At 43.8% G+C, this 13,540-nt stretch overlaps 1 protein-coding gene across 6 annotated transcripts in view; it reads right to left on the bottom strand.

Moving 5' to 3' along the window:
* Nucleotides 1–13,540, bottom strand: part of PTPRG (protein tyrosine phosphatase receptor type G) — an 831,563-nt gene that overhangs the window by 39,653 nt on the left and 778,370 nt on the right. For all 6 annotated transcript variants that reach the window (XM_068253766.1, XM_068253765.1, XM_068253761.1 and 3 more), the window contains one exon: nucleotides 9,308–9,436. In XM_068253766.1, coding sequence (XP_068109867.1) covers nucleotides 9,308–9,436 — 129 coding nt within the window. The remainder of the gene's footprint in view (nucleotides 1–9,307; nucleotides 9,437–13,540) is intronic.

Below are 13,540 nucleotides of genomic sequence, written 5' to 3'. Positions count from 1 at the left end.
ACTTGGGTTGATGGTTTGGTTTACTGTGTCTGAGAGGATTGGGAAACGCCCTGTTTTAAGCTTTTTCTCTTCCTATAATAGATGTATATATAACATCATCCAGATGTGCAGCAGACCCTATAGTTTGCTCTTAGGGATTAGATACTACATAATAGTATAAGAGGGGAGTGCTCTTCTGACTTCTGTTATATGATGTAGATAAGAACATAACAGGGATTAGATTGTGAGCCCCCCTGAGGGACTATATAAATACTAATCAATAATAGTTATAATTGAGCATCTGCTGAGTTTGTTACCCATTAGATATTTCACAGTGACCTAAAAGCTCTAAAACTAGCTTCATAGAAGCAATACAACTTTAGATATGCACTGGAAAGGTGATGGACACTCTACTAAAAAAAATTGTAAAAAGCAGGGTGGGGTGTGGTCACCCTTGATTTTCACTGCAACCTCTTTAGCAGCTCAGAAAATAGTATGTTTACTGTAAAAACAGTTTGTGGTAGTGTGAAGTGAACAAAATGTGGCTTAGTTGAAATAATAAACTACATCCGTCAATGTTGTTTATTTCCTTTCCCTGCTCATTGGTTTCTGTGGTTTCAAGCTTGTAGTATAATGGAAGGTAATATTACTGGAAAATTGTTCTCAAATTCTGTATCAAAGGAAGTATATTATTTTGTGTCTTCCTGTGGAGGAGTGAGCTGTGCTCCCCTCTAAAGTCATAAAGCAATGTTTTTGAAACCTGTCCTCATGGTACCTCATATGTGTGTGAGCTCTAAGAATCTCCACAGGGGACGATCTAGAGGACGGCAGCTCATGAATATGGAAAATGGGTATGTTGCGTGGATTCAGCCTTCTGTGCTAGGACACTGAGAAGCAACTAACCAGCTTCCGAGACTGCTGCCAAACCCTGTATGTTAAAGCAAATCTGACAGCAGCCTGCTGGCAGGGAAACTTGCTGACTGTTTAGCTCTGAATTGCATGGCTATCTGAGCAGCCAATGAGGGAAGGGGCAGGAACGTTATCTCATTGTTGCAGCCTTTAATAATTTTAAAGTTATTCAAAATGTTTAAGTTACATAGTTATTTGGGTTGAAAAAAAGACATACGTCCATCGAGTTCAACCAGAAAACAAAGTACAACACCTCCTACCACACACAGCACATTGATTTTCTATAGATTCCAGTGTTCTCCCCAGAATTTTTTTCCAGCCGGGTGGCATGAAAAAGTAGCCGGGTGGGTTGCAACCAGGGGAAAGCAGGGCCGGCAACTCTGCTTACAGCATAGGACATCCCTGTACCCCCTATCACGTCCTCTGCAACCCCTATCACGGCCCATGCATTCCTGCACCCCCTATCACATCACATTCATCCCTGCACCCCTATCACGGCCCATGCATTACTGCACTCCCTATCACCATGCGTCCCTACTCTCACCTAATACTTTACTGCAGCTCCACCTATCTCCCAATAGACAACTCAAACAATACTATTTCCTTATAACATAGGTTATTGCACTCTGACACATTTCATACAATACTGTACCACTATCACATTCCACATATCACTGCACTTCAGTATGCTCCCTTACATCACCCGCCACACTCCACATGATTGCACCGACCTACAGCTTATTAGTGATCACATCCCATCACCCTACATTACAGCACATACATTGCAGCATTACTACAACCATTCTATTTATAAATACACAACCATTCTATGATTATTACACCCTGCAGTATAGGGCACCCTCTGCCCTGATCCAGTATGCTTGCACTTTAACACCGCTTCCTCCCCTTAACCATACCTCCCAACTTTTTGAGATGAGGAAGAGGGACACTTAAGCCACGCCCCTGCCACAACCCCATCACAACCCTATTCATGCATACTATAAAGATTTCATAAGAAAAATACGTTGTTTTATAATTCAAACCACCCTGGTCCTTTTTATCCTGGTTCATTTTCCTTCATGTTCCTCATGTTTCATAGTAACATTTTACCATTCGTGATATATCAATTTAAAGTATGGGAATAAAATTTACAGTCAAACACATTTTTAGTCGAGAGGTATATAGGCCTGAAAGAGGGACAAATGAGGAGGAAAGAGGGACAGGACTCCCAAAGAGGGACAGGTGGGAGCTATTTAACATTTCCCAATGTCACCCCCTCCCCCTGCTCACCCCTTTGGCAGCCGCGATTAGGATGACTTGAATGGCCTGCTTGATGTAGTAACGCTTGTCCACAGCACCCTGTCCTGCCGCTCTGCTGGAACACTGTGACCCACCTCTACCGCCCGCTTGTGCCCGGCTTCTGATTGCAGTACGGCTTCACGCTGAGTGTCTTCACAGCCATGATCGGCTGCGAGGAGAATACACGTGCTGCAGGCAGCCCAGGTGAGCCACTGGCCAGGTCACTGTACGGACGGGGGATGGGTGTACTAGAGGTGACCGGAGGATGTGCTCCCTAGTTCCGGCTGCGCAGCATCATATAGCGCATTGCTGCACATCGCTTCTCTCCCATATCCCTGCGGCAGCGATCTGACGATCGGACAGAAGAGAACTCTACAGGCGGGGAGCGCAGCCGGAACTAGGGAGCACATCCTCCGGTCCCCTCTAGTACATCCATCCCCCGTCCGTACAGTGGCCTGGCCAGTGGCTCCCCTGGGCTGCCTGCAGCACGTGTATTCTCCTCGCAGCCGATCATGGCTGTGAAGACACTCAGCGTGAAGCCGTACTGCAATCAGAAGCCGGGCACAAGCGGGCGGTAGAGGTGGGTCACAGTGTTCCAGCAGAGCGGCAGGACAGGGTGCTGTGGACAAGCGCTACTATATCAAGGAGGTTGCCGCTGATCTGAAGATATAACAGGCGCCAGAAGGGCAGCGCAGCCTGGAACTAGGGATTGCTATATTCAGAGGGAGACCCGCTCTATGCGGGGAGACGGCAGCGCACATGAGCGTGTGATGCGGGCGGGCCTTGGAGCACCCGGGCGGGGTTTCAAAAGAGCCGGGCGGCCCGCCCACTTAATAGGTCCTGGGGAGAACACTGGATTCCATTAAGAAATGCCTAATTTATTGAACATTGGTCGAACCGTAGCGTTGTACTGTTCGATGCAGTGTAACGTTATGAGCTGCCGATCTGCCACCACTATTGCCCTGCCCCCGACCAACCTAGATTTTCCATCCTGTCAGATTGATCATTTCAATCAGTTTTTGGTCAAAAGCGAATGCAATTCGATCGATCAGCCATTTTGGGAGTATCAATTACCATCTGATTCTATCAGCGATGAAATCTGCGGGGACTAAAACAGAAAATGTACAGTATGTGTCTATGGGCACCAGGTAAACTTGGCCCACGCTGCTTGCACTAATTGCGTTTACTGTCTTTTTGTGCATATGCCCCAACGTGTTTATCTGTACATATACAGAATACAAACACACTTTATCAACAAGGTGTCTGAGAAGACCTTAAACATAAGAAGGAAAAGGACCAAGAATCAATAATGTTAGGTTATGAGTACCAGATGATTATTGGGTAATTGAAAGTATATTCACAAACTCAGGTTGTCTCTAGGTAACCCCTTCATGTGCTTGTAGTGAAATTGAGTTTGTACATTCAGGACTGCCAGTGTTGCACAATATAGTCGCTCTTTGGGGGAAAAGCTAAAAAAAAAAAGCGAGAATGGATAGTTGCAGCTAGAGGTTATCTACCTCTTGAGGTTTATAATTAGAATTATATCTAATAATAGGAGGTACCCAGAATTTTTTTTTTTTTAAAGGATGAAAAACAGAAGGTGGTACTTGGCCCTGGATTGAATAGCAACTAACATTCAACAATCCAGTGTGCTGTGGTCAGTAGGGGGAAGACAAAGCACCTAGCAGCACTTGCATTGTAAAGTGTATTAATTACGTTACATCATTATGTATTTATAGCTGTGAAATAAAGATTTTTCATACTTCTCAGAGGTGCAGTTTTCACCGCACAATTGCTGCCAGCAAAGTCACAGCATTGTGATCCTACACATACCTGTACTGCAGATGCTACAGTCTGCTCCTACTTCCGCTTAGCCCATTCCACTGCACAGGACATCCAAAACTTTCCTACTGATGCTGTGACTTATCTCAGCTATATGTAATTTTGGGAGCTAAACACACTTTATGTTAACTTTGTTTCCAGCATCCTGTGCCTTTAGACATACTGATCATTTTGATTTGCAGTTTTTGCTGGTAGTAACCTCTGATATCTTTTTCAAGCTATACTCAGTTTCTGATGTGAATAGGGTTAAATAAATTTGCCAAAATGAATGCAAATTACAGTCAGTTCAGGGTTTAAGAAAAAAAAACCACAGCAACTGTGTCCGCGGCACATTTTGTAATTATTTTATTTTTGATATATGTAGGAATATCCAAGCTGTACAATGTGGATAAGGCCAGGCTAATTGCACTAAGAGAAGGCTGGTCAGCCCCTAGGCCTGTACAGAAATCAGCTAATAATAATAATCACATTACAAACAGTGAGGGCCCTCGATGTGTGAAAGGCATCTTGTAATGGGCTATTTGTATATTATCCTTCCTCCTGACAGCCAAATTCCAGCTTGTCGTAATGATGACAGCCTCTGCCACATAAATTACTGGCAGTCTATTTCCTGCACAGTTCACTTAATGTTGCTGTAATTTACTGCAGTAAATTGTGTCTACCTGTCGCTGCGGCGGATTTGCATCCGAAGCGGACAAAGAGAAGCTCATCTAGAACAATTAAAGATAAATAAGGGCCTGCGGGCCGCTCTTATTAGCTGCCAGTCAGCAGGCCTCTGCAAACCAAGAACAGCAAATATGGACATACAGGTTAATAATTACAAAGTATGGGGAACTCTTCTGCCTGTCCACTTCAAATAAGAGATGAAAACTTAGCAACGACCAATGTGCTATGGAAATAGCTTGTAATATTATATATACACAATGTAGATCTCCAGGTTAGGTTAAAGCTTTTTATAGAGAGCTGGTGCCTATCAAAGCACCACTGAGCAAGGCGATCAGCAAAGCGATGCAATAGGGATGATCAGTGAGATGCAAAGAATTTCTCCTTGCATTCAAATTCAAATTACGGTATATGCAGCTTAAAATGGATTAGAATAACTTCTTGTCAATTTTTATTGGTTCAAGTTCAAGCTGCATAACATTTAAATAAAATGTGAATGCAAGGAGAAATTATTTGTGTGACACCGTCGATATGACATATCGAATGCTTCATGGAGTTACGAACGCCAGTTTCTTCGCAAACCAACCAAACTGACATTTGTTGGTTTATAATCCATTTTTTTTCCTCCTAGTCTCTGGCTGCTAACAAACCCTGGATCTTTGGTAGCTTCTAATTACAGCTTTTGCACCTCCATGTGAAAAAGTGCTTCCTGGGCATTCAGGGACCCCCAACCAGGCAGAAAGGGAGAAATCTCACCCCTACACTGTCCTTCCCCAGACTGGTAGGAACCGATCACAGCAGGGGGTTCTCTCGGGATTACCTCAGCTGAAGGATCAAAGAGATTCCATCTCCCAGCTGACCTTTCTGTGATCTCACAAATATAAAAATCCATCTTTTGTCATAAAGATGACTTTCCAAATAGGCAACGGCCTTTAGAACCCGCTTATTATGAAATTCGGAACAAACCACACAATTGGATTGCGTCCGGGGACGCGGATAATCAGCCGCGTTCACAGCCTGTCGGCCGGTGACGGCCAAACCGGAAGTGGCCGCCGGCGAGACCAGCCGCATGGGAGGGACACGGCGAGGGCACCGTTCAGCTGCAGGGGGCTGAGGGGAGCCCCAGGTGAGTAAAAGTCATTTTTTTTAAATGACTTAAGTATTCCCTTAACGGTAAGCCCTGCCAAAGCAGAGATATGCATTTTGGGGTCACCGTTCACTCTAAACCCTCCCAAGTTTGGTATTAGCAGATTCACACACTTGCGCTGATTATGAATATTTATTCGGGTTCTTGATATTACCCACAGGCATGCCGAGAGTGGGCAAAATATGAATTGGCTCAAACCTCTCCCTGCCTAAGGGGGCACTCCCTTATTCAAATTGCACACGGCTGGACTTGTATGTGTCATAACTCCTCCCACCTACAGTGAGGAGCAAAACTGACCTGACCCAAAAGGCCGGGTCCTTTACCTTCAATCTGACGCTTAGTAACATCCTGGCAGCCCGCAAGGACACGGGCCAAAACCTCCATCTTGGAACCATTTCTAACAAAGGCTTGTTGGCCGCATGGCAACCGCCATTTTGGACTTTACGCCAAAGACTTGCGACTGCCGCATGGACTACCAATAACGGTATTTGAACTGTATATTCGGACATCGTTTCTTTTCATCTCTACTCTCTATCAAACCAAACTGTTCCAAAGTAAGCTGTGTGTATGTAGTTTAGAAATAAACGAACGATTTTTATCGTTCAGTCGTGTACCTTTTCTGGTCATCTGATTGCTGCTATAACGAATCTGCCCTCTGAAGAGTCAGTCATACTACCGCATTGTTTTATGATTTCCTTATACATTGTTGGTTTGCTAGCTAGGTTGTAAATAACCGCTTCTTCCTTCTAGGATTAGCTAGTACCAGATTTCCTGTGCGAAATCGATAACTTTCGTTTCTCGATTGTAAATACAATTTGAGATTGCATCATATAGGGACCCAGTAACCTTTCTTTAACGTCACATCGCTCACAGTCTTTAAGCCGTCGGAAGTGACTATTCCCCGAACGGTGACTGGAGCATGTTGAACGTGATTGGGCTGGCTACCGTATTATGATAGCGGAAGTCTCTTTCCTCCCTACTGAACGAAAGAGTGGTGGCAGTGTATTTACCCGATTTCCAGCGCAAAATCGATATTTTTAGTTTAACGATTGTATATACAATCAGAATTGTACATGTATGGGCACCTCCAACCAATCTTAACCGTTTACTACGCACACAATGAATTTGCCTCCAGCAGTCTCTAGTGCATGAGACCTGCATGGCAACAGTGGCCTAGTAATACGGGATTGGTGGATGTTTGTCCCATTACATATTGTCGGCAGCTGCGCGACCAATCTTTATGATCAGTCTGTTCACCGTACTTCCTGCATATGCTAACGGGAGCAGATTAGACGGGATTGGCACACTCTGTCGCCCTTAACCTTTTCTTTCTTCCTTCTGACGATCCAGTAACCGGTCTCGTTGTCCGTCTGCGCCCGTACTTCCTGAGTATGCTAACGGGAGCAGATCTCGGCGGGATCGCGGGGCTGGATTGTCACAATTTGCGTCTGCTAGATCATCCTTACGCTGCAACAGTGGTACCTTATGAGAGTGGTTCCACTACAGCGGAGCAATCGTAAAAGCAATGAATACACATTATTTGAGCGATCCCAATGAAGGAAAGCAGGAGCATATAGCATTACCTCAAGATTGCTTCAGGAATCACACAAAAAAGGAGCTATTTCGATTTTGGAAAAGTGCCGCTAGTGGGCCTGGGGCCTATAAGACTTACTTGGTAGTCACCAGCTCCAAAGCTACACTGCATTATTTACAATTTTAAAGGCCCAAGTACAAACTTAAAATATCAAAGGTTCATCTGTTGCTGTCAAAAATGTAACTTTTTCTGGGTTATAAAGTGCAAAATAATTTTATGGTTTTTTTAAAATGTCTTAAGAATTTAGACTTCTGACATCACTAATTGATGGTTGCTGAATTTACTACAGTGGTGTGAGACACACATCAAATTTGAAAAGAATTATGGCAGCTTAATATATGGAGACCAATTTGTAGTAGCAATAATCTATCTGATAACACTTTATATATGTCACCCAGACAGAGATGAGGGAAGGTGCAAGTACATGCACCCTGTTTTGTTGTTTGTTTGTTTTTTTTTTGTTTTTTTTTTACATTTATTGGTTGTTTATGAATAAAGATATAGTTATTATTAGCAAACACCACTGGTAATTTATTTGTTTTGTAGTGTGTAAAAAAATAAAAAAATAATAATTGTATTAACCACTTGTGCCCATGCTACCGTACAATCACGTCTTCTCTGCTATCAGTTGTAGCAGAATGACATGATTGTTAAGCTGGCCATACACTAGGCCGATTACCCGCCGATCTACAGCAGATTCGATCACTGGGATCGAACCTGCTGTCAAATCGTTCACGCTAAACGCCAAATTTCGATCGATTTTGTCCCGAAATAGATTGGTCCCGTCGATCGCTCCGTTCGGGAAATTACCGTCGATCGCCCGCGGGTAGGGAGCACATCGCTAGCGGCGTACGATCGACGCAGGTATACATTACCTGAAGCTGGCTCCCGGCATCTTCTCCGAATCACGGCATCCGTGTATAACTTCCTGTGTCACTGCAGTGACAGCGGAAGTACAAATAGAGAGCGCTCTATTTGACCTTCCGCTGTCACTGGAGTGACAGAAAGTTATACGCGGATGCCGTGATGCGGAGAAGATGCCCGGGACCAGGCTTCTGGTAATGTATGCGGATGGGGGGGGGGGGACAGGCGACAGCAGCAGCTCAGCAGATGGTGAATCGGTTTCAGGCTGAAATCGAATCACAATCTGATTGCAGTAAAGGCAGCCATACGATCCCTCTCTGATCAGATTCGATCAGAGAGGGATCTATCTGTTGGTCGAATCTGATGGCAAATCGACCAGTGTATGGCTACCTTAAATCTGCACAGTCTGCACAGCACCGGTGCTCGGGCAACAAGTGGTGGACTAACCAGGACATAACACCTTGTTGTCCGATTCTCAATGAATCTGAAAAATCTGTCAGATGTTGAAGCCGACAAAGGTGTTTAGAACAGGCTTCACCAATTTACATATTGTATCAAGGCCCATAAAAAAAGCTTGAAAATTAGACCTATCCCACCGCTCCAACTCAAATCAGACCCAAGCAATAACCCATCAAGAGATTTTTGATTTGTTTGCAATTTCAGGGGAATTTTTAGAAAATCTGTCAGGCTTCAAAGCAAAAACTGCTAAATATAGAGAGCTAGAATTTGGTATAATTTAATTTAGTCATGGCATCAAATAAGTGACAAAATGTATCAACAAAATCTGATAAGGTGTACTAAAAATGTGTCGATTTAGCATAGAATTACAGTACTCACTAAGCAAAACATACAAATTCAATATAAAAGGAGACCTTGGCAGGATTAGAGCCCAGATCTGAAGTGTTTCGAAGCAAAACAATAAAAAAAAAGAAAAAGGAAAAAAGCAGGTTTTCCCTACCCCATATCTGCAGTGTAAAAGTGCCATAGAAAGTATGTACTGTAAGTCTTACCAAGCTTTGGCTATCTGGTAACATGACGATAATCTGTGCATTATGATCCCAGATCATCCGCCAGAAATCTTTAGTTGTGTGTGGCATGGGGTGCTGGGTGATGATGAACTCGTTACTTCTTAAGTAACCCTGCAATACAATAACACATATTGTTTTGAATTTAAAAAGCTGCTCCGCTGTAATAATGAATAATAACACCACCATTCAAAGTCAAATAACTGAAACCATTTTTAATACATAGGCCCTGATTGACTACATTTTGGGGCAATGAAGAGCGCGTCTCTGTGATGTCGCTGCCGGGAGACTTGGGCGCAGGATACAGCCGGTATGGCTTGTCCTGCTCCTGCACAAGTTCCCGGCGGCGTTAAGAACTATTCCCCCTCCAGGTCCACGTGGATAGTGGGGAATGATGTAATTCGGCTTCTAGCTATTGCTGGAGGCCGAATTACAGTGTTTTCAAAGTAACTTCAGCAACGTCTTCTGACGGCACAGAAGCTACTCATTGTGCGCCGCTATATCTGTAATTCCTATTACGATCTATGTTGGCGCCGGCTGCGCCCAAATCTCCTGCCCTGTTATTACAGCACTCCTGAAGAACTGAAGTAACACAGCAAGCTTGGCATGGATAAATTACATTTTGCCCGTCATTAGGTGGTAAACGTTTGCAGCCCTCACTTGGGTCACATCAGAACAAAGTGTGGATACAGGAAGATGAATTAATTACTGAGCTATTGCAGTAACATCAACTAACCTGAAGTAAAATCCTGTACAAGATTCTGTTTTGGAATCCTCCATAAGGTCTGATAATGCCAAGATGAAGCACCTAAAAGTTTTTGCACCTAAATGTTTGCATCTAAAAGCAGAAAACCTTAACAAAATACCATTTCAGGTTTGTCAGACTACAAAGGGCCTAATCCTCTACATGCGAATTCATGTGCATTTTTTGCACCCAGATGTGCATAGCAATGCATTCCCATACGCTTGTTTCCATTGTATGCAGAATCTGTACGCTGACCTGTGCAGAAAAAAAATTGCACAGCAGTGTTGTCTGCATACCGCATAATATTTCCGTGTTTGCGTATTTTGCCCGTTTGACTGTTTTAATTTTCTTTTAAAACAGATGCCATTACTTGTGTACATGAAGGTCAACAGTATCGGCAATAAAGTAGGGGAAAGCTCGTTTTTATTATGTATATACGGTAATGCCAATCTGTAAATCTGTTTTACACAGTGAATTGGATAGGCTTATGTCTAGGGACACATTTTTTTAAAGCAAAGTGTAATGACTGGAGTCAAGTTATAAGATGACTTGCAGTGACATTTTATAATGTGTTTCGCCTTAGTTAATAACATTCTTGTTTTTTGGAGGCTTCTTTTTATGACTACACACTCGCAAAAGCCTATACACATTTTATAGCTGGCTCCACAAACTCACTGTCACAGGTGCACAAATAATGCTGTTCTAGGGGCAGTGCTCTAAACTCCAGGATAACTGCAGATATTCTGGTGTCTCATCTTTTTTTTTTTTTTTTTGTAAAACAATTTTTATTGAACTTTTTATAAGACAATACAAAAAACAACATTTACATGATCCCATCCCATCCCACCCCCCCTTCAAGGTTCCAGCTGGAGGAAGTACATGGTTCATCACACATGGGCTCACATATCATGACAGAGTGATATACACTAACAAAAAGGAATATATACAGGCAGTTAGGGTTATAGGTAGCATAATACATACATATTATAGGTATTATCACATATCTAATTTGAATTTAGATAGCCATTTGGTCCATATCTTATAGAATTTTTTCTGTGAACCCCTATTGACATACATCCCTTTATATATGGGTAAATCGTTGTTAACTGACGAAATAAATGCCTTTAGGGTGGGAGGAGTAGCTGATTTCCAATTGATGGCAATTTGCCGCCTAGCATAAAACAGAAGTAACCTAGCTAAGAATAGTTTTTTTTCCGGGAGAGTTGTAGGGCTGAAGATGCTGAGTAGCATACTTTTAGGTGTAAGTGGGATTAAGGGGCTTACGATTTCGAAGAGTAGGGCATGGACGTTCTGCCAATAGTATGAGATCTTGGGGCAGGACCAGAAGATGTGATTAAAGTCAGCCCTGGAAGCCTTGCATCTCCAACAGCTATCTTGGTATTCAGGGCCAATTTTAGAGAGTTTGTATGGGGTAAGATATACTTGATACAGGTATTTAATTGCCACTAGTTTGTGTCGGGCCGCAATCGGAGTGGAGATGAACACAGACACTGAGTCGTTCCATTCATTATCAGTGAGATCCGGTAGCTCTTTCCTCCATAGCAGACAGGGCTTGTCCTTACAGGGATTATTGGTGTTTATAAGCGTGGTGTAGATTGTGGAGACAATGCCTGTCTGATCAATGTGGGATAAAACGTCTTCAAGTTGGTGCGCCTGCATAGTCAGTTTTGGTGAAGTGAATTGGGAGTGGAATGCATGCCGGATTTGGAGATAACGGAAATACATTGAATTAGGAAGGGAAAATTGTTGTTTAAAGAGAACCCGAGGTGTGTTTGAAGAATATTATCTGCATACAGAGGCTGGATCTGCCTATACAGCCCAACCTCTGTTGCTATCCCAACCCCCACTAAGGTCCCCCTGCACTCTGCAATCCCTCATAAATCACAGCCTCGCTGCTGACAAACAGCTTGTCAGAGCTGGCTGTGTTTATCTCTATAGTGTCAGTCTGCTGCTCTCCCCGCCTCCTGCAGAACTCCAGTCCCTGCCCCCGTCCCTTCCCTCCCTGCTGATTGGAGGGAAGGGACGGGGTCAGGGACCTGAGCTATGCAGGAGGCGGGGGAGCAGCTGAGACTGACACTACAGATGTAAACACAGCCTCACAGCACAGCTGTGATTTATGAGGGATTGCAGAGTGCAGGGGGACCTTAGTGGGGTTTGGGATAGCAACAGAGTCTGTGCTGTATAGACAGATCCAGCCTCTGTATGCAGATAACATTCTTTAAACACACCTCGGGTTCTCTTTAAGAACATTAAATTGCTTGATCTCATTAGCGTTATTCCAGAGCGGGGTAACTGGAGACCATTGGCCTTTAATGGAGATAAATCGTCCAGCTTCTTCCCATATTTGCACTGTAGTGATCATGGGTTGAGTGAGAAGAGGACTAGCTTTGGACCCCCTAAAGGGCAAACTGGCTAAGGCCAATGGGGAGCCTATAACTGATGCTTCCAGTGCTGAGGCCGGATTGTACAGGGACTGTTCGAACCACCAGTAAATGGTAGGGAGTACGGCAGCCCAGTAATAAAACTTCATCTTAGGGAGCGCAAGCCCCCCCTGGTCAACCGGGAGCTGCAGGCTAGACAAGGCAATGCGGGGAGAGGAAGCATTCCATATAAATGAGGAGAACATGGAATCGAGTGTTATGAACAGTTTGGCTGGTAATTTAATGGGAGTGTGTCTAAAGACATATATAAATTTAGGTAGAATGCACATTTTAATGAGATTGACACGGCCAATAAGCGATATTGGGAGAGTAGCCCATGCTCTCAGCTTATCTTTGACCTGTGTGAGTAGAGGCGTGATATTAAGAGCATAGAAATCTCTTATATTAGTTGTGAGTGTAATTCCTAGGTATTTTATTTGGGATACTACTTGTAGTTTTGTGTTAACAGTAGATTGTGTAGGGAAGGAGTCTAATGGTAGAAGGAGGGATTTATGCCAGTTGATTACTAGTCCGGAATATGAGCCAAAGGATTCTATTGTTGTTAGGGCTGATGTCAGGGATGCGTGCGGATCTGCTAGATACAGTAACAGATCGTCCGCATAGAGTGAGACTTTGTCTTCAAGGGAGCCCACCCGTAGACCTAGAATGTCTGGTTGTAGTCGGAGTAGTGCTGCCAACGGCTCTATGGCCAGGGCAAACAATGCAGGGGACAGGGGGCATCCTTGGCGAGTACCGCGCTCCAGGGAGAAGAAAGGGGAGACTTGGTTGCCAGTGCGGACTCTGGCTTTAGGGGAGTGGTACAGGGCCTTAATGTATGTAATAAATTTAGGGCCTATGTTGAATTTTTTGAGAACAGCCCATAAGTAAGGCCACTCAACCGTGTCGAAGGCCTTCTCAGCGTCGAGGGAGGCAATTACCCTACTGCCGGGGTTGGTGTGGTGTACGGATAAATGGGTAAATAATCTGCGAAGATTTATATCGCATCCCTTCCCCGGGATGAAGCCAGACTGA

This window comes from Hyperolius riggenbachi, chromosome 9 (assembly GCF_040937935.1).
Source record: "Hyperolius riggenbachi isolate aHypRig1 chromosome 9, aHypRig1.pri, whole genome shotgun sequence".
Lineage (NCBI taxonomy): Eukaryota > Metazoa > Chordata > Amphibia > Anura > Hyperoliidae > Hyperolius > Hyperolius riggenbachi.
The sequence above is the reverse complement of the archived record's forward strand: the minus strand, read 5'-3'. Positions and strand labels throughout refer to the sequence as shown.